At 36.0% G+C, this 24,854-nt stretch overlaps 3 protein-coding genes across 4 annotated transcripts; 1 reads left to right on the top strand and 2 right to left on the bottom strand.

The window, feature by feature from the left end:
* Positions 1-758: 758 nt before the first annotated feature.
* On the bottom strand, positions 759-3,432 carry LOC17894841 (E3 ubiquitin-protein ligase rnf8-B). The gene is made up of 7 exons (XM_006302171.2): positions 3,274-3,432; positions 2,843-2,967; positions 2,601-2,734; positions 2,347-2,518; positions 1,433-2,029; positions 1,156-1,341; positions 759-1,049 (listed from the first exon to the last, which is right to left on the bottom strand). The coding sequence occupies exons 2-7, from the start codon at positions 2,963-2,965 to the stop codon at positions 873-875; spliced, it is 1,389 nt and encodes a 462-aa protein (XP_006302233.1). The 5' UTR covers positions 2,966-2,967; positions 3,274-3,432; the 3' UTR covers positions 759-872.
* Positions 3,433-3,565: 133 nt separating this feature from the next.
* LOC17895755 (protein FLX-like 2) lies at positions 3,566-5,820 on the bottom strand. The gene is made up of 5 exons (XM_006302374.2): positions 5,665-5,820; positions 4,862-5,470; positions 4,542-4,687; positions 4,368-4,453; positions 3,566-4,140 (listed from the first exon to the last, which is right to left on the bottom strand). Exons 2-5 carry the CDS (start codon positions 5,443-5,445, stop codon positions 3,862-3,864), a joined length of 1,095 nt encoding a protein of 364 aa, XP_006302436.1. The 5' UTR covers positions 5,446-5,470; positions 5,665-5,820; the 3' UTR covers positions 3,566-3,861.
* Positions 5,821-8,346: 2,526 nt separating this feature from the next.
* Positions 8,347-24,830, top strand: LOC17894381 (protein SWEETIE). Of its 2 annotated transcripts, none has more exons than XM_023787100.1 (48): positions 8,347-8,583; positions 8,997-9,204; positions 9,455-9,561; positions 9,898-10,134; positions 10,249-10,338; positions 10,418-10,505; positions 10,660-10,724; positions 11,015-11,119; positions 11,340-11,429; positions 11,553-11,633; positions 11,738-11,806; positions 12,363-12,488; positions 13,018-13,121; positions 13,563-13,695; positions 13,774-13,880; positions 14,142-14,243; positions 14,361-14,528; positions 14,660-14,746; positions 14,874-14,967; positions 15,087-15,155; positions 15,249-15,371; positions 15,913-15,981; positions 16,080-16,184; positions 16,450-16,538; positions 16,729-16,885; positions 17,256-17,405; positions 17,598-17,647; positions 17,758-17,857; positions 17,946-18,002; positions 18,101-18,168; positions 18,283-18,376; positions 18,603-18,787; positions 19,115-19,259; positions 19,350-19,418; positions 19,668-19,724; positions 19,811-19,897; positions 20,001-20,129; positions 20,205-20,408; positions 20,509-20,943; positions 21,226-21,291; positions 21,679-21,776; positions 21,886-21,982; positions 22,095-22,257; positions 22,639-22,949; positions 23,034-23,168; positions 23,292-23,456; positions 23,560-23,685; positions 23,873-24,830. In XM_023787100.1, the coding sequence occupies exons 1-48, from the start codon at positions 8,419-8,421 to the stop codon at positions 24,665-24,667; spliced, it is 6,624 nt and encodes a 2,207-aa protein (XP_023642868.1). In that variant the 5' UTR covers positions 8,347-8,418; the 3' UTR covers positions 24,668-24,830. The 2 variants fall into 2 exon arrangements, with proteins under 2 accessions (XP_023642868.1, XP_006301498.1); XM_006301436.2 differs by having other exon boundaries at positions 20,506-20,943.
* The last annotated feature ends 24 nt before the right edge of the window (positions 24,831-24,854 follow it).

Raw genomic sequence — 24,854 nt, 5'->3', positions numbered from 1 at the left:
TGTTCATGGATAATCTCTGTTGGATGCTGCCATTTTGGGATGATTATTCTTTCTTAGTTTATTTCATGTCTCAAACATTATCACAACCAATCTTATTAGTATAAGACTTTTAGTTATGCTTTTGTTGGTTTTGTTTTTTTTTTGGAATGCTTTTGTTGGTTTTGACTTTAAGTTATGACTTGTTTAATGCTTCGAACAAAACGTGGTTAAATTTGTGTTTTTTTTAGTAATATTTTCTTTAAAAACTTGTTACTTTTGACAATTACTTTCGGATTTTATGGGTGTTTTGCGTAAATTCGGGTTGGTTTAGGTAGATACTATTCACACTCAAATATATTTCAGGTATATATATCATATTTTTTAAATTAATATCCGAAATACCCAAACCTGAAAAAGAACAAAACCGAACTCGATCCGAAATTTTAAATATATATACATTATTAAGTTTCTATATCACTAACCCCAAAATACCCGAACCCGAAAGATCCAACCCTAACTCAATATTCGAATGCACATGCCTAAAACAAGTTAAGAAAGTTAAGTTTCTGTTAAACAATTTACTATTATAGTATTAATTTTTACCAAAAGAAAAAAAGATTATATGATCAAATTAAATAATAATAATAAAAAGATTGAGAAATCTATTAAATATGTATGAAAATTCAAAGTTTCTGGTTTGGCTCGGTTTTCTTACACTTCCGTGTTTCAGTTCGGTTCACATTCCGTTGGTTCTCCAGTCCGGAAGCAGAAACCTAAGATTAATGCAGAAATCTTCTATAAACTTTTGTGAGAATGTAAACAAAAAAAATAAATAGGGGGATATTGCTAATATCCATAATTTCAAGATCAAACATTATGATCATATTTTATTTTTAGTAGTTACGCCGCTGGTACATCGTCTGAAGATCACTGCAATGCTTGCAGGTCCAAGGAAGCAGGTAAGGGTCTAAACAATAAGAGTGGATGCGCCGGAAATTGCAGAGGTGACATCTTATGAGAAGCTCCTCTGGTTCAGTCAAGTAGCATTTGCTGCAACCTGAAGCTCGAGCCTGCAGAAACAAAACAAAAAAAACACAAGAAGAAGAATGTTGTTGCAATCAAGATCAAGAGGTGCATATGTAGAAAAACTAAAGACTCTCGGGGAGATGGCAGTACCAGTGCACTGAAGCCTCGTCTTTCTTCTTCTTCAGGGAGTACTACGAGAGTGTTATTTGTTGAAGATAGGTCAGGGACTGTTTGTGAATATATCTTTTGATCGGATGAATCAGCGTCTTCTATCTTTGTTATGGTGATGAAATTGGACTTGCACAATGGACATGTTGTCTTCTTTCTTTCTGCAACCTACAGATGTTATTTGAAGATTGCATTTGCATCAATTACAGTATCCGGATTTTAGGAGTGTTAATTTGAAAGGCGAATAAGATAAACTCACCAAACGGTCTGCCCATTTCTGGATGCACGAATAACAAAATCTGTGGCCGCAAGGGAGAATGCCTCTGCTGGAGCTAAACTCGGTCCAGCATATAATGCAGGAAACCTGTGCAGGAGGAACCTTCTCCGTTGCGTCTGTTTCATCTGTTCTTGAATCAGTTTTGTTGTAGTTTGACTCATCATCTTGCGGTTTTCTCTCTGCACAATTTGATCTAGGACGTTTAAAAACAGCTGAATGACTCCAATTCTCAGATTCCTCTATTTCATTCACGTCCCAGTTTTGTGTTGTAGAGTCTCCAGGATGTCGAAGAGCTGATGTTTCTCCTGGTTCGAAAACACAGTCCCTCACAAATTCATCATCAGGTTCTCTAATATCATGAGTCTTATTTTGGTTCTCATCAGAATTGTCAAGACAATTATTATCAGACTCCTCATCAGATTCAAGGTCGATAAGGTTTCTGCACAAGCGCTGCTGTACTAACCGCCTCTTTCCTTTCCCTGAAGATTCCGCCACACCAGTGTTTTCCTTGTCTTCTAAAATACTACTCGGCCTCTTTGTTCTTAATCGCACTGACTGTCTGTTTACTTCCATATTTTTCTGAAGACCAGGGACAGGAACTACCAAAGTAAATATACAATACACAGAACAGTGATGCAAGCAAGCATTTTCATTTGCGCTAATTCAAACATTCCACAGTGACCACCTATTTGCTAATCTTGATAGCTATATCATAATATGAAAACTAAACTTGATGAGTATATATTATTACCACGTTAGTCTCTCAAATCATAAAGAAAACGATTGTACTAATATAAAACTAAACTTATAGCTGGAAGGTAAAGAATTACAATCAGTAGAGCTCTAGATTCTGCTTGTACCTAAACGCAAATATACAAGAAGAGAACAAGTATTACCTCTTTCAACAAGACAGAATCCATCCAAGTGGCAAGCTCAGAAGTGGAGCCTCTCCTGCTTTCTTCACCATTACTAAAGTATTTATCAAAAGTTTCTGCAGCCTTATTCACTTTTTTAGCGACTTTAGCAACCGAAGGAAGTTCAATCATCAAAGGTCCAACCTCTTCCCCACTGAAAAATTAAAGCTTTATCAATCATCTTTTAGGAACATAGAAGCCATCTTACATATTTCAAATAAGAAGACTGAGCAAACCTTTCAAACATATAAGGCGTCTCAGAAACTCGTCTCCCTTTCCTTACGCATTCTTCCAGCCACTGATGATTAACTACTACTGTATTAAACTTCTTCGCAAGATCATACTTTTTTCCCTCGAATCTCCAACACACCTACACACATAACCAATACAACAAAAGGGTATAACTTTGTAGTCCGAGTCCCATTGTAGTTAACAGCATTCAAAAAAAAAAAAAAAAAAAAGCACAAGATACACAAACCAAATGCGTAATAGATCTTGACATTGCCCCGACATAACTAGCTCCAGAATGAGAAATAAGCTTGATGAGCTTGAACCTTTCAGATCCGTGATAACCACTCACAGTCGCAACCACATTTTCCATACCTACAATTATCAGAGCCACAAAAATCTGAAAAATTCGGGATGAATCCAAATACTGAGGGGTGGTTGCTACAATTTCTTCTAAAATCACACTGCACGATTAAACCCCAATATCTCCGAGCCGAGAGGATCAATATTGAAAAATCGGATTAAAATCTCACTGACTAAATGGGTCAGAATCGGGAAACCCTAAACTTAAAAAATCGAGCTATGTAAACCAATTTACAGCAATTCAAGAACCCTTATTTAGGAGAATCGAACAGCGAAACCCTAGAAATCGCAATTTTTTTTTGATTCGAGCAGAATTACCTGGTTTAATATTGGTACGAATTTGCTGCGATTATCTCTCGTTTTAGGAATCCGTCGCTTATGCCTCTTTCGTTGATCTCAGTTTGTACTCTTTATCTCTTCGTGTTCTTTCTAAGGTCAGTAACAATGGAAGAAATTGGCTAAGGGAGAAGCGAAATTTTTTGGATATGGACTGGCGGGAATTTGAAATACAAACTTTTGAAAAGAAAAAAGTTTGGATGGACAAATTAGCTTATTTGATTTATCTCAAAGGTCTTAGGTTTGGATTCAATATTGAAAAACAAGATTACTATTTACAAGAAAATTTGTACCTTTCGATTCATTTGTAAACTCGTTAACTGACCAAAACATATACTGGCAAAAAAAATTGGTAAATTGGTGAAAGAACGAACAACAAATTTCTTTTTATTGTTTCTTCTTTCTCGCTTTACATCTCTTGTATCACAATGAAACGTCGGTCACCAAAACTTGTAGCACTCAAAGTTCACCACTGTACCAACTTCTCTTTACCCATACATTATCCAGACCGGGAACAATCCCACAGTTACAGGAATGTAGCTGGTGAGTTATTATTATATACTGGTGGCCTCATCTGCGACTAGGGTTTCCACGTGGACCGGCTGGTGCAGCTGACCCGTAAGGAGCATTGTTGGATGGTCCAGGAGGGAATGGAGCGCCGTAAGGTCCTGAGGGTAACCTAGTTGTTGGGTCATATGAACCAGGTCCAGGAGGGCCTCTTGGGAAGTTGTAACCGGGTCTTGGAGGGAAGTACCCTGGCTGAGTTACTCCTGGATAAGGGTATTGAGGTGCAGCAACAACTGGATTTGGTCCAGTTGCGTTACCAGCAACTGGTTGAGGAATGTATCCCTGCAAAAGTAACAAAACATATATAGCTCAACACACATTTAAATGTATCCCTGCAAAAGTAACAAAACATATATAGCTCAACACACATTTAAATCTTATTACAAGCAAGTCAAAAGGGAACAAAGTTTTAAACAAATCTAGAGCTCATCCTTTCTACTTAATACTATGGTATAGATTCCTTTCATGGTGGTCAATAGAAATAGGCTTGCCAAGAGAAACTCACGAACCTGAGGACCAAAAGCTTCATCATAATAACTGTTCTGATGCCCAGAAGCGTCAATTTCAGCATTAATGTTGCTACCATAAGGGACACCTTCATTTGGTTGACAGATACAACTCTTAAAATACTAAAAAAAGTCATGAACGAATGAAGCAAAATAGAATAGAAACAAATTTAATACCCGCTCTTCTATCTGAATTTCCACTATTCATCAACTGTGCTTGAAGTTTTTCTACTTCCCTAGCCATAGTCATGTAGTTCTTCTCCATTGCCTGAAGTGACTCGAGATGGTCATTATAGAACTTCTTCTCATAATCATAAGTTGCCCTGCAGAATCAGATGAAGAAAAGTTATCCCGACCATCATAAGAGGAAGATACAAAGGCTGACAAACTCAATAGCTATAAAAAGAGTAGGATCTGTGATATTAAAAGCTTCCATTCCATTAATCCTAAGCGTCAACTTTCAATTTCTACAACCATATTAACTCAGAAACAGATACCTGCACTGCTGATACTCCTGTCTCAAACTCTCAAGTTCAGACATCAAAGCTGGTATTTGTTGCACATCTGAACTAGCTTTCTGAAGTTCCTGAGTCAACTGATGCACTTTGGACATAAGTTCATCCCTCGCCAGGACCAGACTACGTGCCTCAGTACGTGCTTGTTGCAAATCCAACTTCACAGCCTCAGACTTCTGAAGCTCAGTCTCCATTTTCGCAACTTTCTCAGCGAGACCCCTCATCCGTTGCTCTCTCTCTGACTTCATCGACCCAATTTGCCCGTGCAACATCTGCAATTCGTGCTGCGCTGCCACTAGCTCTTGTCTTAAACTACCATGAGATGCACCAAGTCTCTGATTCTCTATAGCAAGCCTCTGCAATTCCCCACGTTGTGCCACAAATTTTTGCTCCATAACTTCAGGTGGAGGCAACATGTTGAAAGAAGGAAACGCACCCTGAGCAACAGAAGGCGGTATAGCACCGTGACCACCATAAGTCTCCGGATGCACAATACCGCCGGGACCTGGAAGAGGACGCCTCATATGATGATGTTGAGATGGATGGATTCTTCCTTTGCTCTCCATCAAACAAAGGCTTCAACTTTATCAACTGAGGAAAAAAAAATCACATTCAAAATCAAAACTAATTCATAGGCAGACTCAGATTATAGTGCAAACTCATGAACAAAATTAGGGTTCTACATAATCGAAATCAACGATTTAGATAGCGACTAATTCCGATTCAATCCTGGAAAAAGTCTAGGTTTTTTTAAAATACTACAATGGAACGAGATCGATACGTACCTTCGAAGCAATAATGGGGTAAGAGAAGAATCGAAGACGCTCACTGGGAATAGTTGTTTGATCGAGTTTTGAGAGAGAGGGAGGAAGACTAGCAAATCGGCGGCGAAGGTTATATTTAACCGGCGAGATTTTTTTTTTTTTTTCTATTCAGTTGAGCCAGGGGTGAGCAAAGAAAAAAGTGTGGATTTTTATTTTGTAACTATGTGACAAGTTATTCTATTAACTCATGCTATGTGTGTATGTGTGGTAAGAAAAAGTGTTACCTATATACAAACTAGGTAAATACACGAGCAAACTATATTTTCATACTAGTCGGTTGCCCGCGCTACGCGCGGTAGTTTTATTATATTGTTGATGAGTAATTGGTTCGTATTTTATTTCTTACTTATTTTTTTTACCATAGCATACTTTATTTTTAAAAAATATTAGATTGTGTTTGTATAGAAAACCTATTGAGTTTTAGCTTCATTAGTAATTGAGAAATTAAACGTGTATAATATAGATTGATATATGAGTGTAAACGAAAGTGCAGTGGAGAATCATAGAAAAACATGTGTTATTAAAGTTTCTACCAAATATAGATCTAGATGTTAATATTGTGGTCCTTTTTAATATATTGGGCTGAAAGTTAAAAATGATTTGTGGGTTTCAAGCGGATTATTGTATTTTTATTGGTTACATTATCCTTGTATATTGTCATAATTTAATTTTTTGTTTTTTTCGTTTCTTTTTTTTATTTGACGTAATTTATATCTCGTTATGATCATTTTTATACTATTATATATTTGTTTCTGATTTTCTATTTTATATATTTTTCGTATATTCATATGGAACAAAATTAAAATTTAACATATTAGTATAATTTACTTTATATTTAGTTCATTTCATTTAATTATGTTTTTTTGTTTTAATTTTCAATTTTTATGAAATATTGTTAGTTTTTTGTTTTGTTTATTAGTTAACCATATTTGTTGTATTGGAAAAAAATTAGTTAAATTCATATTGCAAACTATTAAAGAAATATTATTTTTAGTGTGACCTTTTTTATGTGTTTTTAAAATGAGAATTCATGTTTTGTACTAACCTATCTCATTTATGTTTATTAGATAGATTTATATTCTTAAATTTTCTTACGTTTTGTTCTATTTCCGTTAAATCTCATTTTAATTTAGGTTTAGATTGTGTAAATATAATTAAGTTTTGTGTCATATTATTTTAAATTTATATATATCTTCATTATAAAACATTCTATTATTTTTTATTTTTAATCAATAACATTTTTATTTTGATAATATATAATATAAGAAAAGACCTTTCATATTTCTTTTTGAAAAATTATTTAGATATGTCAAAATCAAATTAGATGATAAAATGATATAATTAATTCTTAAAACTAAATAATAAAATAAAGTAAATGATGATTAGGATGATGATGTGGCTTAAGGAGAAGAGAGAAAAAGTTAACTTTATATATATAGATAAGTTTTAGTTTTTTTCGTTAAAATATTTTTATCTAAATTCTGTTATGAAAAACTTTCTACAATAGACGGGGTTATAAATAACTTTTTTGAATAATAATTCAACGGCACAAATTTCTTTGTAACACTTATATTCACAACGATTTGTTTTGCATGTACGAAATCTTTACGATCAACATGTTTTCTTTCTAAAATACATGAAATCACGAAAAAATGTTTGCGACATTCTAATCATTCGATCAGCTTTGCACCATTAATTGTAAAAGATGTATTATCTAGAAATCGAACGTTATATCTTATGTAGAAACTTTTAAACCCTTACTAGTGAGACATGAGATTTCTAAAGTCTTTTTTCTTGTAATGATATAGACATTAAGCCAATATCTAATGCAAGTGTAAGATTTATTTTCCGCAGTCAACCTATATCAAGTGAAGCAAGAATATTGGTTTCTCTTATATAACTTTTGGGTTCTCCACGATAAGTTGAATTCTCCGATGAAATTTTTCTTTTTTGGAGACGTTTTGTCTTTGTAATTAGATCTTTAAGTTTATTTGAAGTTTTATTCATTATTTTTCTGTGTTAGCGCTTATGTCTCTGAAAACTTTGGTTTTGCCGGCTTTGTTTCTAAAAATATATTTTTCTTCGCCGACTTTGTATTTTTCTCCGATGATTAATAGTATGAGATGACGAAAAAACTGTTTTCTAAATATTACATGATTTTGAGGTTATAAAAAACAAATATAGTATGTAGGACAATAATATATTGTCGAATTACTCTTTTTCTATGCTTAAATTTGTGTAATCTTAATTATAGTATTGATTTATATTTAAGGCAGTAGTCATTTATTTATGAAATTAACAATAATAACACATCAAAATTATTACATACTTATATTTTATTCAAAATAACTTTTTTGTTAAACATATTTATTTATTTTTATTATTCTAATTTTGATCATTATGGTGGAGATACTCCACTGCTATAACTTTTATGTATTGAAATAAATAATTGCTTAGAAAAACCAACATCAACTGATAATTTTCAATATACGATATCTAATCTAATTATGGTACAAATTTATTGTTATTTTTCTTTTTCACAAAATGCTTGTAACTAAAAACTGAAAAAAACCATTTAAGCCGACCCGACCCGACCTGGAACCAAATTCGGCTTTTCTCATCCGACCCGAATAGATCTGAAAAACAAATATTCCGATCTCTCTCTTTCTCTGAGCTTTAGCTTCGTTCTATGTTTCTCCTGCTTCTACACTGCTAATGGCGAAGACTACTGCCATCGACAACGTTCCTCTGTCGCGCTTCGGCGTCCTCGTCGCCCAGCTTGAGTCGATTGTTGCTTCAGCTTCTCAGAAAAACCCTGACCCTCTCCTCTGTTTCGAGATCCTTTCTGATCTTATTTCCGCCATCGATGAAGAGCCCAAGGTCCTTCTCCCAATTTCTCAAAACCTATTCTGATCGTTCTTAATATATTTTCCCAGTGTCGTTAATTTTGTATCTGAGAATTAGAATGAGAGTCTTTGTTAAATGAGCGTTATCATAAACCCTGATCTGAGATCAACTAGTAGACTTCTTAGTTTCATATGCATTGCATTGTTATTTAAATGTGAGAAAATCGTTTCCATTTGTTCTAAATTGTCCGCAGTAGTGAGGCTTGAACTTGATTATGCAACTTTCATTTTCTAGATATATATTCAGGTTGAACTTGATTACTTAGAGATTGTGAGTGAATTTCTAACGAGGAACGTTACATTCACCAACTAGTTTGTAGATAATTGTGTAAATATACTTGGCATTTGTTTGATTCTGATGGGTTCTCAACGATCAATGTATGTCAGGAGTCTATATTAGTATCTCAAAGAAAATGCGAAGATGCCTTGTATTCTCTTGTTACCCTTGGTGCTCGGCGACCCGTACGTCATCTTGCATCAGTGGCTATGGCGAAAATTATATCCAATGGTGATAGTATTTCGATATATTCTAGAGCTAGCAGTTTACAAGGGTTTCTTTCAGATGGGAAGCGGAGTGATCCTCAGCGAGTTGCAGGTAGGCTGTATTTTTGTTAAGATTACTGGAAAACTGCTATTGTGTAGCTTTTGTCATTTTAGTGATGTTTTGGAATAAAGATTAGTATTTGTCACCTTCCTAAGCAGCTTTTCAGTTTCGATTTGCTGTTTGGTATTCTACCGAGTACATCATGCATCCAAATATTTCTTAAAGTTCATCTATGTGGAAGGGTTTCTTTGATGTTTATTTGGTCTTATGCTCCTAAGTTAATAGATACAATTTTTTGTAGGTGCTGCCCAATGCTTGGGAGAACTGTATCGTCATTTTGGGAGAAAAATTACTTCTGGCTTGTCCGAAACAACAGTTATTGTATCAAAATTAGTGAAGTTTAATGAGGTCATCACAGTTCAACTTTACACTCGAAGTTCTTTCCGTCATGTGTAGTAACGTGGTGTGAAAATATCCTATAGTAACGTGATTTGTGGCAGTGAAGGCACTAAATTTCTGTAACTATTGCTATTAATATTTATGATATGGTCTGATATAAACCAGTAAAACTATTCCTAGTGTCTAAGTCTGCTGTCTCAGTTTTTTCAATTATTGAATCTATTTCCACCCAGCTATCATTATCAAGAATTTTGTGAAGAAACTTGGGCTATCAAAATAAATTATGACGTGTGTCACTGTGGCTATGAGTTATTAATTAACTCTGTGCTGTTTCCCTTGTTTCAGGATTTTGTGAGACAAGAAGCTTTTATCTTGCTTCAAAGTGCTTTGGAAGGCTGCGGTGGTACAGCCGCTGCCACTGCATACTCAGAAGCATACCGTCTCATCACAAGATTTTCCACTTCAGACAAATCATTCGTAGTGAGAATTGCTGCTGCTCGTTGTTTGAAGGCTTTTTCCAACATTGGGGGACCAGGTCTTGGTACTAGCGAATTTGATACTTTAGCCTCTTACTGTGTTAAGGTCAGTTTGATGTGCTAGTAAAACTTGTATGTGTTTTAACTCGCTCTTCTCTCAATGTCTTGGTGGGTTGTGATGTCTATCTCTGAATATTTATATATGCCTATGTTATTGTAGGGTATTGAAGATTCAGAATCATCTGTCCGAGATGCATTTGCAGAGGCTTTGGGCTCACTGCTTGCACTAGGAATGCATCCTGAAGCGCATGTAGGCTTATTTTACTAGTAATTTGTGTGCTTCTTGTCGTCATAATTTTGTGGTTATGGAGTTTTGTAATTATTGTTAGGTCCAACCTAGAGGTAAAGGTCCATTTCCACCAGCAAAGAAACTGGAAGGTGGTCTGCAGAGGCATCTAACTTTACCCTTCACAAAAGGTAGTGTTAAGACAAGATCTCTGTGTGTAAATTTTTGGTTTGTTAACTCTTCAGACATGGGAGTTATTTTTATTTTCTAAGAAAGGTTTGCAGTAGAGCTTTATTTCCTTTTGCGAAGCACTAATTCCGTTATAGAAAATACTTAAAATCGCAGCGACTGGATCTCGGGCAAAGAATACACGGTTCGGTTTGGCTCTGTCTTGGGTGTTCTTTTTACAGGTAAGCAAATGCTGGAAGCTTTTCACTTTTTTTGTTCTCCTTGTGTGTTGAGACATATTATCATTAACATTTTATATGGGCATTTTAAGGAAATCGCATCAATTTTTATCAAGGGTTATTATTTGCATATTGCTTGTATTGCCATATCATAAGACCTGCAGTTTTCTTCTAGGAGTAGTGAATCTATTCGTAGATTCCAGTGATTATCTTTAATACTTTTATACGTACATTTCCTACAGTTCGGCACCATGGCCTTCTTAACTTATAAAGTGTTGAATTATATTTTGCAGGCCAATAGGATAAGGTATTTGGATTCAGATAGTGAGCTTCAAGACTATTCTTTGCTCATCATGGACATGCTGCGTGGTGGCTCCTCAGTTGATGCCCATGCACTAGTAAGTTACACTTCTTTCATTTCCTTATATTTTGTCTTGCATAAGTTCTTCTTACATACATTTCTATTTTAAAAACTTCACTTGCAACTTTAATATAAGCTGGGAATCATTCATATCAATTCTCTGCCTAGCTTATAAACAAAATGGAGATTGCTAACCCTTATGAAAACATCAGTGATCTACTGGATCAAACTTTTAATATGTATTCTCACTTTTGAAGGCATGTGTTCTTTACATCCTACGAGTTGGCGTAATTGATCAAATGATGGAATCAAGCCAGAGAAGCTTTTCCGTTTTTCTCGGAAAACAGGTTTTGCAGATTAACTGAATCACTCTTTGTCATTGCAAGTCAGATCTACATATTCAATATTTTCAATTGTTGTTTCTACATCATAATCAAGTAAATTTATGTTTTTTTCTGAAATAAATGCAGCTTCAGTCTTCAAATGCTAGTCCGTCAATGAAAATAGTTGCTTTGCGGGCTTTGTCATTCACGCTGAAAACACTGGGAGAGGTGAGGCTGCTACTGGCTAAAACTCTTTTGATTAATTAGTTTTCATAAAACTTCTGTATTACTAATGAATCTTGTAAGCTTAATTTTTATTTACGTGCCTGCAGGTTCCCCATGAATTCAAGGAATTTTTCGATGATACAGTGGGTGCATCATTGTCACATTTTTTGGACCTTGTAAGCTTTCACATATCTTGTTTTGACAGTTACTCTCAACACGAGCCTTATACTTTTGGCGGCAATATTTATCAGAGAAATCTATTTCTTTCCAGCATTCAGATATTCTTAATCCTTTAAATCTTCTAGACTCTGATCTTCTTTATCTACGTGTTTCTTGTTTAGTACCAACAATTGCACCGAAAGACATGTTTGTTTGAACTTCTTGCTACCACTGGATGTAAAACTGTTTCATCTGCTTTAAAAGTTAGGTAAACAAAAACCTTTATGAAAAGAAATATAGGGTTGGAATAAGCTGTTATGCCGTTATCACAGTAATCTATAGGTAGGTAAACAAAATTTTTATGCATAGAAATAAAGGGTTGGAAGAAGCTGTTAGAGAGTAATTTGTTATTGCTTTTCTCAATGTGCTTGATATATTAAAATTTTCAGATTTGGTTTTGTGCAGTGTTTATTATGTCATGCCAACATCTATGTCTGGGTACAATGGGTCAAATGACAACCCAATGGTAATTGTAAATGCATAATTTATAAACTTAAATTTTGTTTTTTTCAGGTACGTGTTGAGGCCGCTTTAACTTTACGTGCTTTGGCTGAGGTTGATCCCACCTGCGTTGGTGGGTTGACATCTTTTGCTGTAACAACTCTTAATGCTTTAAGGGAAAGTTTATCTTTTGAAAAGGTATTACTAGTGCTTTCGATTCATCTCAACTAAATTGGGTTTTCTTCTTAGTATGATTATATCATGTTTACATTTCTTTGTGTCTCTTTTGAGTTTGATAGGTATAATTTTTATTCCATGTTTGATACCACATTCATGCACGGCCTGCTGCATTTATAATATATATTTCTACTGAATATTGTGTCAGAAGTAAGCTAAAGATTTTGGGCAGTAGATGATCTGAAACATCTTAGAACTGTATGAGAGGTGTGGCAACAAAAGTGCCAATATTAATGAAGATGTGAAGGGAAATTCTGATTCGAATGTAAAACAAACTCTATCAGTGATAATTAATATGGTGAAATTGAAGATCAAAATATATCATGAAAAGACATCATAGTTTCCCTTTTTATGCTTATGATGTCTTCGGTTTTCATATAATTGAATTTCTTCATCTTCAAGTCTCTATAAATAGACATTCTCTATTGTAAGCTGTAGCAACTTCATGATGGGGAATGACTTAATACTTCATCATTGTTACTTTCTATAGGGAGGCAAATTGAAATCTGATCTTGCTTCTTTGCATGGGCAAGCAGCAACATTGGCAGCTCTAGTTTCTATTTCTCCTGGACTATCTCTTGGTTATCCTGCTAGGTAATAGTCTTCATAACTCCTTATGGCCACATGTTATTCACTGTTTCAGCACTTCAAACTCAATGTTAATTCTCGTTTTCTACAAATTAGTTACTAAGCATTTGTTTCATACATTTAGGTGGATAGTTTTTATTATCTCTGTGAGCCAATGACGAAATCTTCCCACTGATCCAGTAAATTGCTACCTTTCTCATTGCCTTAGACAATTAAAACCTTCAAACTCTTTAGTACTTTCAATAGTTTCTGGGCGTTTTTCATTTGCTCGTTTTCCTAATCAAACTAGTTCATGGCCACACCTTTTTGCGTACTATGAAACATACAGAGGATATTTTTTGCTAGATAGTCAAAATAGTTCTCAATCAGCCACGACTTTTGGAATTACCAATACAGAACTTCCATTAATCCAGTTGCAGTACTTTTCTTGTAATTTTTTGTTAATAGATTGCCAAGGTCGGTCCTTGAAGTTTCAAAGAAGATGCTAACAGAATCAAGGAGAAATGTTACAGTTGCCTCAAGTGAAAAGGAAGCTGGATGGTTATTGCTTTCATCACTATTAAATTCTATGCCAAAAGAGGTAATATATAATCCTTATGGCTTTAACTGCGGTGTCCACAGCATGCATTGTCTTATGCAATTCTATTTTATTATATAGGAGTTCGGGGACCAAGATTTTGATATTCTAATCTTGTGGACTGATGTCTTTAGTGGAAATCCAGAACACTTGATCAAACAACAGGCTGACTTAAAATCTACGTTAAGGTAACTGGCTCTTGATACATTAAGCCTTTATTTAATGTCATGGTCTAAATATTCTTGTCCTATCTATGTTGTATATTTTATTTTAGCTCCTGGAAGCGAACCATGTTTGTTGTTTTAGTTTATTTTGGACACATTAGTGGCTGGTTTGAGAGGGCTGACTCCTCAAAACCCCTTGATTGCTTCATGTCCAAGAGGAACAAAAGTGATGACTCAAGTTTTCTGTTCTTGACAATTAATTGATCAGTGTTCTCTTTTTTGTAGTGTGTGGTCCGCTGCAATTGACACACTCACAGCTTTTGTACGACGTTTTGTATCTTGTAATGATGGTATCCTGCTCCAACCTGTGCTGGCAAACCTTCGTAGGTATGGCATTAGTACTGATTATACCCTAAAGTTTCTGTCTACATGTAATTACCAATTTAATAAGTTGGCTATTTTTATTTGAGAATGAGTTGATTGACAGTATCTTATTCAAAACAGCGCTTTGTCTTGTGTATCGACAATGGCCAATAAACGGTTTTCTGATGTCAAAACTTTGGTCGACATACTCATCATAAGAATACTGATTGCTTACCAGTCTATCCCAGATCCCTTGGCCTATAAAAGTGAGCATCAGCAAATTATTCAGCTATGCACAACACCATATAGGTAAAAATATAATGTCATCCCAAACTACTTTTCTCTCCAAAATCGCTTTATCTATAAATTCTGAGGGCATAGCTTGATAAATCTCTTTGTTAACTACTGAACTTGTGATTCCTTCATGTTTGTTTTGAAAGGGATCCTTCCGGATGCGAGGAAAGCTCGTGCTTGAAGACTCTCCTTGACAAACGCGATGCATGGCTTGGTCCTTGGATTCCTGGCAGGTGCCTATATATTAATCTGTATTTATTAGTTTGCATTCCCTAAGATTTTTTTCTGCATTTGTTCCTCACATGTTTCACGCTCTAGTCCTCCCCAAGGAGATGTAACTTCTTATGAATTTTTATCCAGGGATTGGTTCGAAGATGAGCTTCGCTATTTTCAAGGTGGGGAAGATGGTCTAGCACCAAGTGTATGGGAAAGTAATGTTTCTAGTTTTCCGCTGGTAAGCGCAATGGCTTTATGGTGGAATTTCTTCTTAGTGGTTGAGCTGGCTTTTTAATTGGCTATACTGGTGTCTTTCTTTTTGTGCTCGACTCTTATGCGAAATCTGTAATCATGAAGCCAGAGACTGTGAAAAAGACATTGGTGAATCAGATGGTTCTCTGCTTTGGTGTCATGTTTGCTTCTCAGGTTTGTGATTAGTATATGTCCAGATAGGTCCTTCTTTTGCTATGACATATGCTATCTTGGTAGTCTGAAATGTTTGTAACCTTTTCTTCTCAGGATAGCCAAGGGATGCTCTCACTTCTTTCGGTCATACAACAGTGTATGAAAGCTGGAAAGAAGCAACAATGGCGTATAGCCAGCTTGACTAACATTTGTGCAGGACTTCTTGCCGGTTTAAAGGTGTGCATTTTTCGGTTTTGTATATGAGTTTTGTGCATTTTTACAAACCCTTGTAGAACAATTGGTTAAGATAGTAGTGTGGTAAAGGTATAACCATGTTCTGGTGTTTACCTCGTATATGAGTGTACTGAGTGCCTGTGTTTAAAAAGGCGACGCCTAGGCGCGCCTAGGCTCGAGGCGAGGTAAGGTTAAGGGTTCATCGCCTCTAATAGATGAGGCTAGGCTCTGGCCCAAAGGCTCTCGCTCCGTGACGCCTTGGTATCAACATATAGCATGTTAGAAACATAAGTGAGTGCTGAACTCAGGTGATGTTAGAAAGCTAGAAAATAAACATATAGCATGACGTTATATAAAAAATACTAAACATTTTTGGTCTATATGTAGAGCCGATGAGTTTTGTTTCATTAAAGAATGAACCCGAATGGTTGTGTTACCATGCCTAGGCAATGTAAAGACTATTGTGCTGAATAATCATCTGTATCTGAGTTTAGATCATTTCTCTGTTACATTCAGAACTTCATGTTTAATTTATATTTCTCAGGCTTTGCATGCTCTACGTCCTCAGCAACTAACAACGGAAGTATTAAGCTCAGGGCAAGCCATTTTTCTGGTATTTATGTCAATAAAGATGGTCGTTCAGAATTATGAACCTAATCTCAAAATTGATGCACTTGTTTTCTTATGTATATGATGTTTCTGTTGCTGTAGACTATATTAACAGAGGGAGACATCTGTGCATCGCAACGAAGGGCAGCATGTGAGGGTCTAGGTCTGCTAGCTCGTCTTGGAAATGACATCTTTACAGCAAGAATGGTCTGTCCACGATGCAATTCTCTACATAAAATTCTTTTGTGACCCTTTCTTTATGCTCCTTGAAATTGGATGCTTATGCGACCCTACTTTAGTGTATACCATGTCTCTGCTTTTGCTTTGTTCACTTGTTTCTTAAATTTGAAAAAGTAAAATACCGATTGTTATGCTCCCTTTTTTTTTTTTTTTTTTTTAATCTTTAGTGGTAGGACGTATGAAAAAACATTTCCTTTCTTTCTCACATTTTTTTTTTGCATGGTGTAAATAGACCAGAGTGCTTCTTGACGACCTAAGTGGAAAAACAGATCCAAACTATGGTGGATCAATTGCTCTTGCACTTGGTTGCATTCATCACAGGTGCAGTTGGCTTCAAACTTGTTTGATATGTTGTAAACATATATATATATAATTGAAAAGTATGTTAATATGTGTCTGGTTGTGATGCTTTAGCAGCAGTTGAGTTCAGATATATCCATCTTTGCAGATATGTATTGATTTACATATTAAAAGCTACTCTGACATGTTGATCTGATTTACATCTTTGCAGTGCAGGAGGAATGGCATTGTCGTCCTTAGTACCTGCTACTGTTAGTTCAGTCTCATCTCTGGCCAAAACTTCTGTTCTGGGTCTTAAGATCTGGGCCCTGCATGGGCTTCTTTTGACCATTGAAGCTGCTGGTTTATCATTCGTATCTCATGTTCAGGTAATTTTTTTTGTAGTTCATTAAAAGCCTCGACTGCACAGTTTTCATATCTTGCTTTTTCGCTTCAAAAGATCTCATTTTAGTGTTCGGGGTGTTGGTTCATCAAACTGAAATGAAATCCAGCAAATCTATAAATTTGGCTAAATTAGTGACTTAGTTGTCACCTGAATCTGATAATGCTTGACAGATAGAATAATTCTCTGGTACAGTTCAATAGCTGCAACTAAAGATGTTTAATAAAGTTTATCATCCGTATGTTACGTGCATGATTATAATTGCTTACTGTTGATAGGGCTTCACTCCCCCAGCTTGATTTGATATCTCCATCCATTATTTCATGTTATCATTCCCATTCCGAATTCATTATTAGGAAGCATTAGGACTTGCCTTGGACATTTTGTTGACTGAAGAAAGTGGATGGATCGACCTTTCTCAAGGCATTGGACGCCTTATTAACGCTATTGTTGCTGTCCTTGGCCCTGAGCTTTCTCCTGGCAGTATTCTGTTTTCACGCTGCAAGGTACTATTCTGGACCTTCCAACCCTTGTCTTCAAAAAGGAGATGCACGCGAGGGAATTTAGTATCCTCCAAAACTTCCAACCTTGCATCACAGTAAATTATGTATTCTATGGCTGGCCTTGTTGGATAAGTAATGCATGCATTTGTATGTAAAGCAATCTGTTTTGCTCGTTCTAAATAAAAGTTTTTGCAGTCTGTTATTGCAGAGATTAGTTCTTGGCAAGAAATTCCAACACTACTTGAGTAAGTGAATTCTTTTCTCTTTGCCACCATCATTTTAATCCATTGTTACTACTATATTAATAATCTATATCCTGTATCTTAATTTTTTATTCTACATCTAAACATTTCAGGAGCGTCTGTTTTACCCAGCAGCTTATTCTTTTTGCTCCACAAGCAGTTTCAGTACATTTACATGTGAAAAATCTTTTAATGACGCTGGCATCAAGACAGGTTATTCTTTTTTGCTATCTCTTCGTTTCATAGGTAAGTCTTCAAGGGCTTCCCCTGATGAAAACTAGTTATATCTTTTGTGAAACAGCCAATAATTAGACGTCTATCTGTGTCAACTCTTCGGCATTTGATTGAGAAAGACCCGGTAAACAGCATGCTTTGATCCCAAATTTTGATTTCCAGACTCCTAAAATCTTGGAATTAATGACATCCCTGGAATTTATAACATTCTTGTGTTTTTAGGTTTCTGTCATTGACGAGCAGATAGAGGATAACTTATTTCAGATGTTGGATGAAGAAACTGATTCTGAGTAAGAAATTGTTCTTTCTGTAAATGTTCTCATCTTATTGAATGTTTAGTTCTTATGTAAGTTTATGATTAAGTTGATTTATTGATGGACTCTGGATATGTTGTGCTCTTGTAGGATTGGGAATCTGATCCGTAGTACTTTGATACGCCTGCTTTATGCAACATGCCCATCACGCCCATCTCGATGGATGTCAATATGCCGCAACATGGTAATAGCAATGAATTTTCATACTAATTTCTTGGTTTTCTATGGACTTTTCATTGCTGCAGTATGAACTATCTAAATTGGGATCATGTCAGTTTATTAGTTTTCTCATGCTTCCTAACATTTTGCTCAAAATGTTACTGTCGTTTTTTATTATGTGTTATTATATATCCAGATTTACCTTCTTTTCCCCATAATCGATGGATTTGTTTTTTTAACTCTGCTGACAGGCACTCGCAGCATCTGCTGGAAGGGGTGCTGAAACGAACATTGCAGAAAACGATCCTGCTAACACAAGAGAGAACCTTGGAGATGATGATGAAGACATGGTTTCTAACTCCAGTGGGAAATCTATACGTGCCAATCCTGATAAAGACAAAACCTTGAGATATCGAACCAGAGTTTTTGCAGCTGAGTAAGTGGGAAATGTTTCTTTGTTCTTTACCCCACCTCTCTACTGAGTATTGTTGACATCAATATATTTAATTAATGCTCTGGAACAATTTTTGACCATCATTATATTTTGATGGAAAATAAAATTTCACCTGAGATTTCAAAAGTGTATTTGAAGGGTTTCAGCATTGAGCCAATATTAATAGAAATCTGAACGTTTGGTTGATTCTGAGCAGTGAATATCTTAATGGTTGCAACTCTAGTCAAACTGCATAGGAGTTTATATTTATTTTGTGTTCTAAAGCATCTTCTTTTTAGCTAAATCATCCCAATTGGTTTTCGACTGTAGATGTTTGAGTCTTTTGCCAGAGGCTGTAGGCAATGATGCTGCTCATTTTGATATTTTATCGGCGAGGAAACTTGCTGCTGATAGACAAAGCTCAGGTGACTGGTTAGTCCTCCAACTACAAGAGCTAATATCTCTCGCTTACCAGGTAAAGCAAAGAAAATAACTTTGTAAATAACCATTATAAGTCTGACAAATGTTCTGAAAGAAGTTTGACATGATCTACCAAATTACTCAGATAAGCACTATTCAGTTTGAAAACATGAGGCCAATTGGAGTTGGACTTCTTAGTACTATTCTTGAAAAGGTGAGACTTTCTGGTAGTAGAAGATTTTCGAATTGTAGTTGCATTTGGTTACCAACACTTTTCTATGTTTGCTTATTTCTTTCTTCTGAAGTTGTCTGTTTGATTGTTCTTCACCACTGCCCGATTCTTTTTTGTGATGACATGTATTTCTCTCCAATATTTTGCTAGTCTACTAGTCATATTCACCGTGTTGATCCTTATGGTAGTTTACATTAGAAAGTAATTTATAATTTTGTGATACTTATGCAGTTTAAATTGGTAGACGACCCTGAACTTCCTGGACATCTTCTTCTGGAACAATATCAGGTTCTCCTGATGCAAAATTATTTCTCAACGAAGACTATTTTAAAATTTTAATGAACTTAATATATACTGACAATTTTCACACTTAGGCTCAACTTGTGTCTGCTGTTCGTACTGCCTTGGATGCTAACTCTGGCCCAGCTCTTCTGGAAGCTGGGTTACAATTGGCCACAAAGGTGAGCATGACATTCGTTTTAGTTCTTCCTTCAGATTTTGTGCCATCAAGAACTTCAGATTTTGTATATAATTTTGTTACTAAATTAATGTGTTTAATTCCAGATAATGACCAGTGGAATAATAAGCAGTGATCAAGCTGCAGTCAAACGCATATTTTCTCTCCTTTCACGTCCACTCAATGACTTCAATGAATTATATTATCCTTCGTTTGCTGAATGGGTCACAAGCAAGGTGCATAAGAAACAAAAGGTTTTATATTCTAATTTTATTTGGCTTTCACTGACTAGACTTATTCTTGCAATGTAGATTAAGATCAGGCTTCTTGCTGCACATGCCTCACTTAAGTGTTATATATTTACGTTCTTGAGGAAACACCATGGTGAGGTGCCAGTAGAATTTGAAGCACTTTTGCCATTGTTTTCCAAGAGTTCGGACCTGCTTGGGAGGTACTGGATTCAGGTCCTAAGGGGATACAGTTATGTTTGCTTATGTCAGAATCTGAAAAGAAGTGTGAGTCAATACTTAATAGTCCTGTTTTCTCTCTTTAGCTAAACAATTATATCCTTTTACTCCCCTATCTTCTTATAAGATCTTTGACTTGCTGCAGAAGTGCTCATTCTTAGACGAAATCCCGCCACATACTGTGTCGAGAAGGCTACAGCCTTGTCTGGAAGAGGCATGGCCAGTCATCCTGCAAGCTTTAGTCCTGGATGCAATGCCTGTGAATCATACTGTGGATGAATTTTCTGATAGGTCCCTTATATCGAAACATCGCATGGTTACTCTAGAGGTTGAAGATTATCAGTTTCTATGGGGCTTTGCTGTACTTGTCTTATTTCAGGGGATGCATCCAGCCACTGATATGCAAGTAATACCTTTTAGCTCAGCTAAAATCCAAAGTAGTGGAGACTCCAGCATCTATGAATCTTCATTCCAGGGCCTAAAGTTATATGAAATTGCGTTACCAATTTTCCAATCTCTTTCTGCTGAGAGATTTTTCACCAGTGGCTTTGTTAGCATAGATCTCTGCCAAGAACTATTGCGGGTAAATCCACTTCAAATGTTTTATTTCGTTTGAAATTCTTATCATGCCATTCTATTTTAGTTCTTATTGTCATCAGCTACTAAAAGAATTTAATATAGGTTACTACATGCTTCTTCTTTGGCACACACAATACCTTTTGCTTTCTGCAAATATACTCAACCTCACATTTTTCATATTCTTCCTAACTGGCTTATGCTTTAGCCATGTCCAAGCGCAATAGGCTGTAAGCTTTAATTAGTCATTCACTTCTCTGATTGTATTCATTTTCCTTTTGTCATTCAGGTTTTCTTGTATTCCTTTCATATGGACAATTCATGGGATATTCTTGCAGTATCAGTAGTGCAAGAGGTAGGTACTCGAGTTTTTGATTTTATTGAAACCATCGTTTTAGGTCCTAAAATTATTTTTTGGCTTGCATATACTCACCTTTACCTAAGATTGGAAATGAGGTTCAAGAAAGTTTGTATTTATTTATTCTTTCTCTGTTCTCGTGTACCTTTATTAAGTTGGAAGTTGGAACAATGACATATCATTCCCTTGTAGGAGAAAATATCAGTCACTCTTTTTACTGTTACGCTGCCATTATCAGCAGATATTATAAATTTCATGATTCAAACTCTGTTAGATGAGTTTCCTCATAACAACTGATTCCTGATTCATTTTCCTGGAGTATATATCCCTTATGCGTTGGAAAAGATGTGAGTTCTGACGAAGTTTAATTATACGTTTCAACAGATTTCACAAAACTGCCCAAAAGATTTTTTTGAAAGTGAGCAGTTTGCCTATCCGACCATCGAACTCTGTCTGGGGTACCTGTTTAAAATTCTTCACAGGTGGGTACTTTACCAGGCGATTTTTGGGAGCTGTGTTCAGTTCTGTTTATTTTGCACCTGAGAATTCATGTAGAGAGAAAGATACTAAATTACATCTTTTCTATTTCAGGCATAATGAAACTTCACCAGATGATGACATTTGGGATAATTTGCTTTCTCCTTTGTTTATCTCCATAAAGACTTTAGTGGCACGTTTTGAGTTGAAGGTAACGTTTAAACTTTGAGGGATTTTTGCTTCTTTTTGTTTGTTGCATTTCTGGTACTCTGATTTATTCTATGCACTCCTTACACCTAACTCATGATTGTTGGCTGATGCAGCATCATTTAAATTCTGCACCTCTGGCATTTTTATTAAGTGGCTACAAGTGCATCCGGGAAGTCCCCACTGACGCATACCTACCAAAAGCTCTTGAGATTGTGAACTCCACCAATGCATTATTGCTTGAGCTTGCCAGATCCTCATCAGAAAAACCTTCTACTGGTATGAATTGGATTCACAATTAATGTGATAATATGATAAGTAAAGGATGCTGTCATTTTAGCTTCCTGGGCTAAAATGACAATAGTTTGTATAGAATGAACAGTTTCTACGTTTCTATAGAATTGGAACTAGGTTAATCTTTTGTCAACTAGGCTGATTAGGGGTGGTTATCAGATGGTATCAAAGTTCTGTGAGAGTTGGGATTTGTTTGATGGTACATTCAGTATAGATCATGTACTCTTTCTGTCTGTTTCATGTGAGCCCCAAAGTTGCAAATGCAAAATTGTGAAGTTGATTTGCTGCAACTGAAAGCTTTTGCTTCCTTTTATTAGGACATTGCAAAATTTGTTGAAGTTTTTCAATCAAAACGTTTTATTGCAGATGACACTAATTTTGCAGCCGATAGTAGTGTCCACTTAAGAGCAATGTTTGGTGCTTGTGTACACATAGTTGATGATCTCACTAAAGATTGTATCAACGGTATCCATCTTGTGGACAACAAGAGATCAGGGTTACGCAAGCTTCTTCAGTTGAAGCTTGTATTCTGTCTGGAACAACTTTTCTCACTGGCTAAGCTTGCCTACGAGTTTGACTGTCCAGTAGATGAAACGAATACCAATTCTATCTGTATTGCCATGCTGAAGAGTTGCCAAATTAGTATAGCAGCAGTAATGAAAGATTCCAATGTTCAGGTGTCTGAGACTTACCTTCTTGTCATATGCTAGTCCTATCATTAATTATCAATCTCTTAACAGTATAAATTCAAATATCTGTAGGTTCAAGCTACTGTCTTACAAGTGCTAAAAAGCTTGGTTCAGCGTTACAAAAACCCAGAGGAGAAAAGTTTTGTGATCTTCTTTGTCGGCGAACTTATCGGAGATATCGTCAGTCTGATGCAGAGGGCGCTTCTGGTTGTTTTCTCGTTTCTTCCTTGCTATTTCAACAGAGTTTACATTCTAGAAGAAAAGAGCAATTTTGATATCTTTTTAGGTAAAAATTATGATAACTGACTTCTTTGTTATTCTTTTGGATAGAAAACTATGAATAAGGAATCAGTGGTCATAGCTGGTGAATGCTTGCGGTTCATAATGCTACTTCAGACACACTCAATTACTGATGAAATTCAGAGGGGATTCATGAGCCTTTTTCTTGAAGTGGTTCTTGTGATTTTCTCCAAGACTTCAGATGGTGTTTCTCAGGTTCCATTCCTAGCCCGACGTGTGAAGTTTATATTAAAATATTTGTTGCGCCCTCTTTAAGTGTTGAACGTCTTTTTTTATATTGTTTTGTGGATAATACCAGGAAGTCCTCGAGTTAAGAAACGTAGCTGTGCGGCTTGTTTCCCATCTAGTTCAGTTACCTTCCTCGGCTGTTCACTTTAAGGAAGTATTGCTGTCGCTGCCAGCAACACACCGCCTGCAGCTTCAGGTTCGTGATGCCTTTAATTTGATTTACTCGCCTGGAAACCGTGTGTTCAAAAGTTTTAATGGATCCCAAATCCCCTATCCTTTTAATTAACTCACCTTTCTCTTTATTTTCCTTTAATGTGTTGTAAGCATTTTGCATGCAAAACTTGAAAGAACTATAAATGATGTCCTTGTTCTTCTTATATTAGGATATTCTCCGTGCTTCCGTCTCTAAAGATAGTGCCCTTCCGAAGCCAAAATCCTTGGTTCCACCGCTGGACATCAAGCTACCATCACCTATGGTAGTAACACCTGAAAAAGTTACTTCTACTGCTGATATGGTTAAAGCAGAAGTATTGCCCGCTGTGCCAGCATTCAATCAGGTTAGCACAATAGAAAGTGGAATTGACGAAGAAAACGACGAAGAAGACGAAGATGATGATGATGATTGGGACACTTTCCAGTCTTTTCCTGCCTCCACAAATATAGAAGGGTCAGAGTCTAAGACAAGAATTGTTGCTGAAGAGGAGCCAGATCTTCCTGGGAGCTCTTCTATACAGGATGATGAATCAAATGAGACTAATAATTTGATACTTGCAGAAGAAACTGATTCTCAGCATCTTGAATCTGACCGTGCCGCTGACACCACAGGAAAAGATTCTGTAGAGCAAAGCAAGGTGGATGAAGAAGAAACAGAAGAGCCATTTCTCATAGAAGAAGCTCTTAAAAGCCAGGATGACAAAACCCCATCCGATTATCATGTTGTTGCTGAAATGAACGAACAATCAGTTGAAAGTAAGAGTTCCGAATCTGAACATTCTGGAGTTGACATCCAACATCCTTCAACTGAGGCAGATTCACCAGCCCAAGATGATATAACAGATGATCTCAAACCGCATCAAATTCAAAAGCCACTCGAGGATGAAACTAGCAAGGAACATGTTGGAGCTGATGTTGTTGTAACGGAATACACAGTAGCTGAAAATAAGAGCGAAGAGGATTAAAATATTAGGAGACTAATGAAACCACTAGATGGATGATAAATTACTGTAAACATCTATGATTCATTTGTGTTGTCTTTATACGTCCTTTCAATTGCTGTCACTGCTGGTTTGGAGATAAAACTTGAGATTTGGTTTACTTACACAACATGCTCTGATTTTTCAACCAAGTGTGCTTTCGTCGTAAAAT

The sequence above is a fragment of the Capsella rubella genome, unplaced genomic scaffold (assembly GCF_000375325.1).
Source record: "Capsella rubella cultivar Monte Gargano unplaced genomic scaffold, Caprub1_0 scaffold_2, whole genome shotgun sequence".
Classification (NCBI taxonomy): Eukaryota; Viridiplantae; Streptophyta; class Magnoliopsida; order Brassicales; family Brassicaceae; genus Capsella; species Capsella rubella.
The sequence above is the reverse complement of the archived record's forward strand: the minus strand, read 5'-3'. Positions and strand labels throughout refer to the sequence as shown.

Coding starts and splice junctions, on each gene's coding strand:
- LOC17894841 (XM_006302171.2), bottom strand. CDS start 2,965: ATGGAAAATGTGGTTGCGACTGTGAGTGGTTATCACGGATCTGAAAGG. Junction 2,735..2,842: donor CAAGATCTATTACGCATTTG/GTTTGTGTATCT, acceptor TTATGTGTGTAG/GTGTGTTGGAGATTCGAGGG. Junction 1,342..1,432: donor AGAAATGGGCAGACCGTTTG/GTGAGTTTATCT, acceptor TAACATCTGTAG/GTTGCAGAAAGAAAGAAGAC.
- LOC17895755 (XM_006302374.2), bottom strand. CDS start 5,445: ATGGAGAGCAAAGGAAGAATCCATCCATCTCAACATCATCATATGAGG. Junction 4,688..4,861: donor CAGGAGTATCAGCAGTGCAG/GTATCTGTTTCT, acceptor CTGATTCTGCAG/GGCAACTTATGATTATGAGA. Junction 4,141..4,367: donor ATGAAGCTTTTGGTCCTCAG/GTTCGTGAGTTT, acceptor TTACTTTTGCAG/GGATACATTCCTCAACCAGT.
- LOC17894381 (XM_006301436.2), top strand. CDS start 8,419: ATGGCGAAGACTACTGCCATCGACAACGTTCCTCTGTCGCGCTTCGGC. Junction 10,506..10,659: donor AACTTTACCCTTCACAAAAG/GTAGTGTTAAGA, acceptor TTAAAATCGCAG/CGACTGGATCTCGGGCAAAG. Junction 18,377..18,602: donor TGTCAATATGCCGCAACATG/GTAATAGCAATG, acceptor CTCTGCTGACAG/GCACTCGCAGCATCTGCTGG.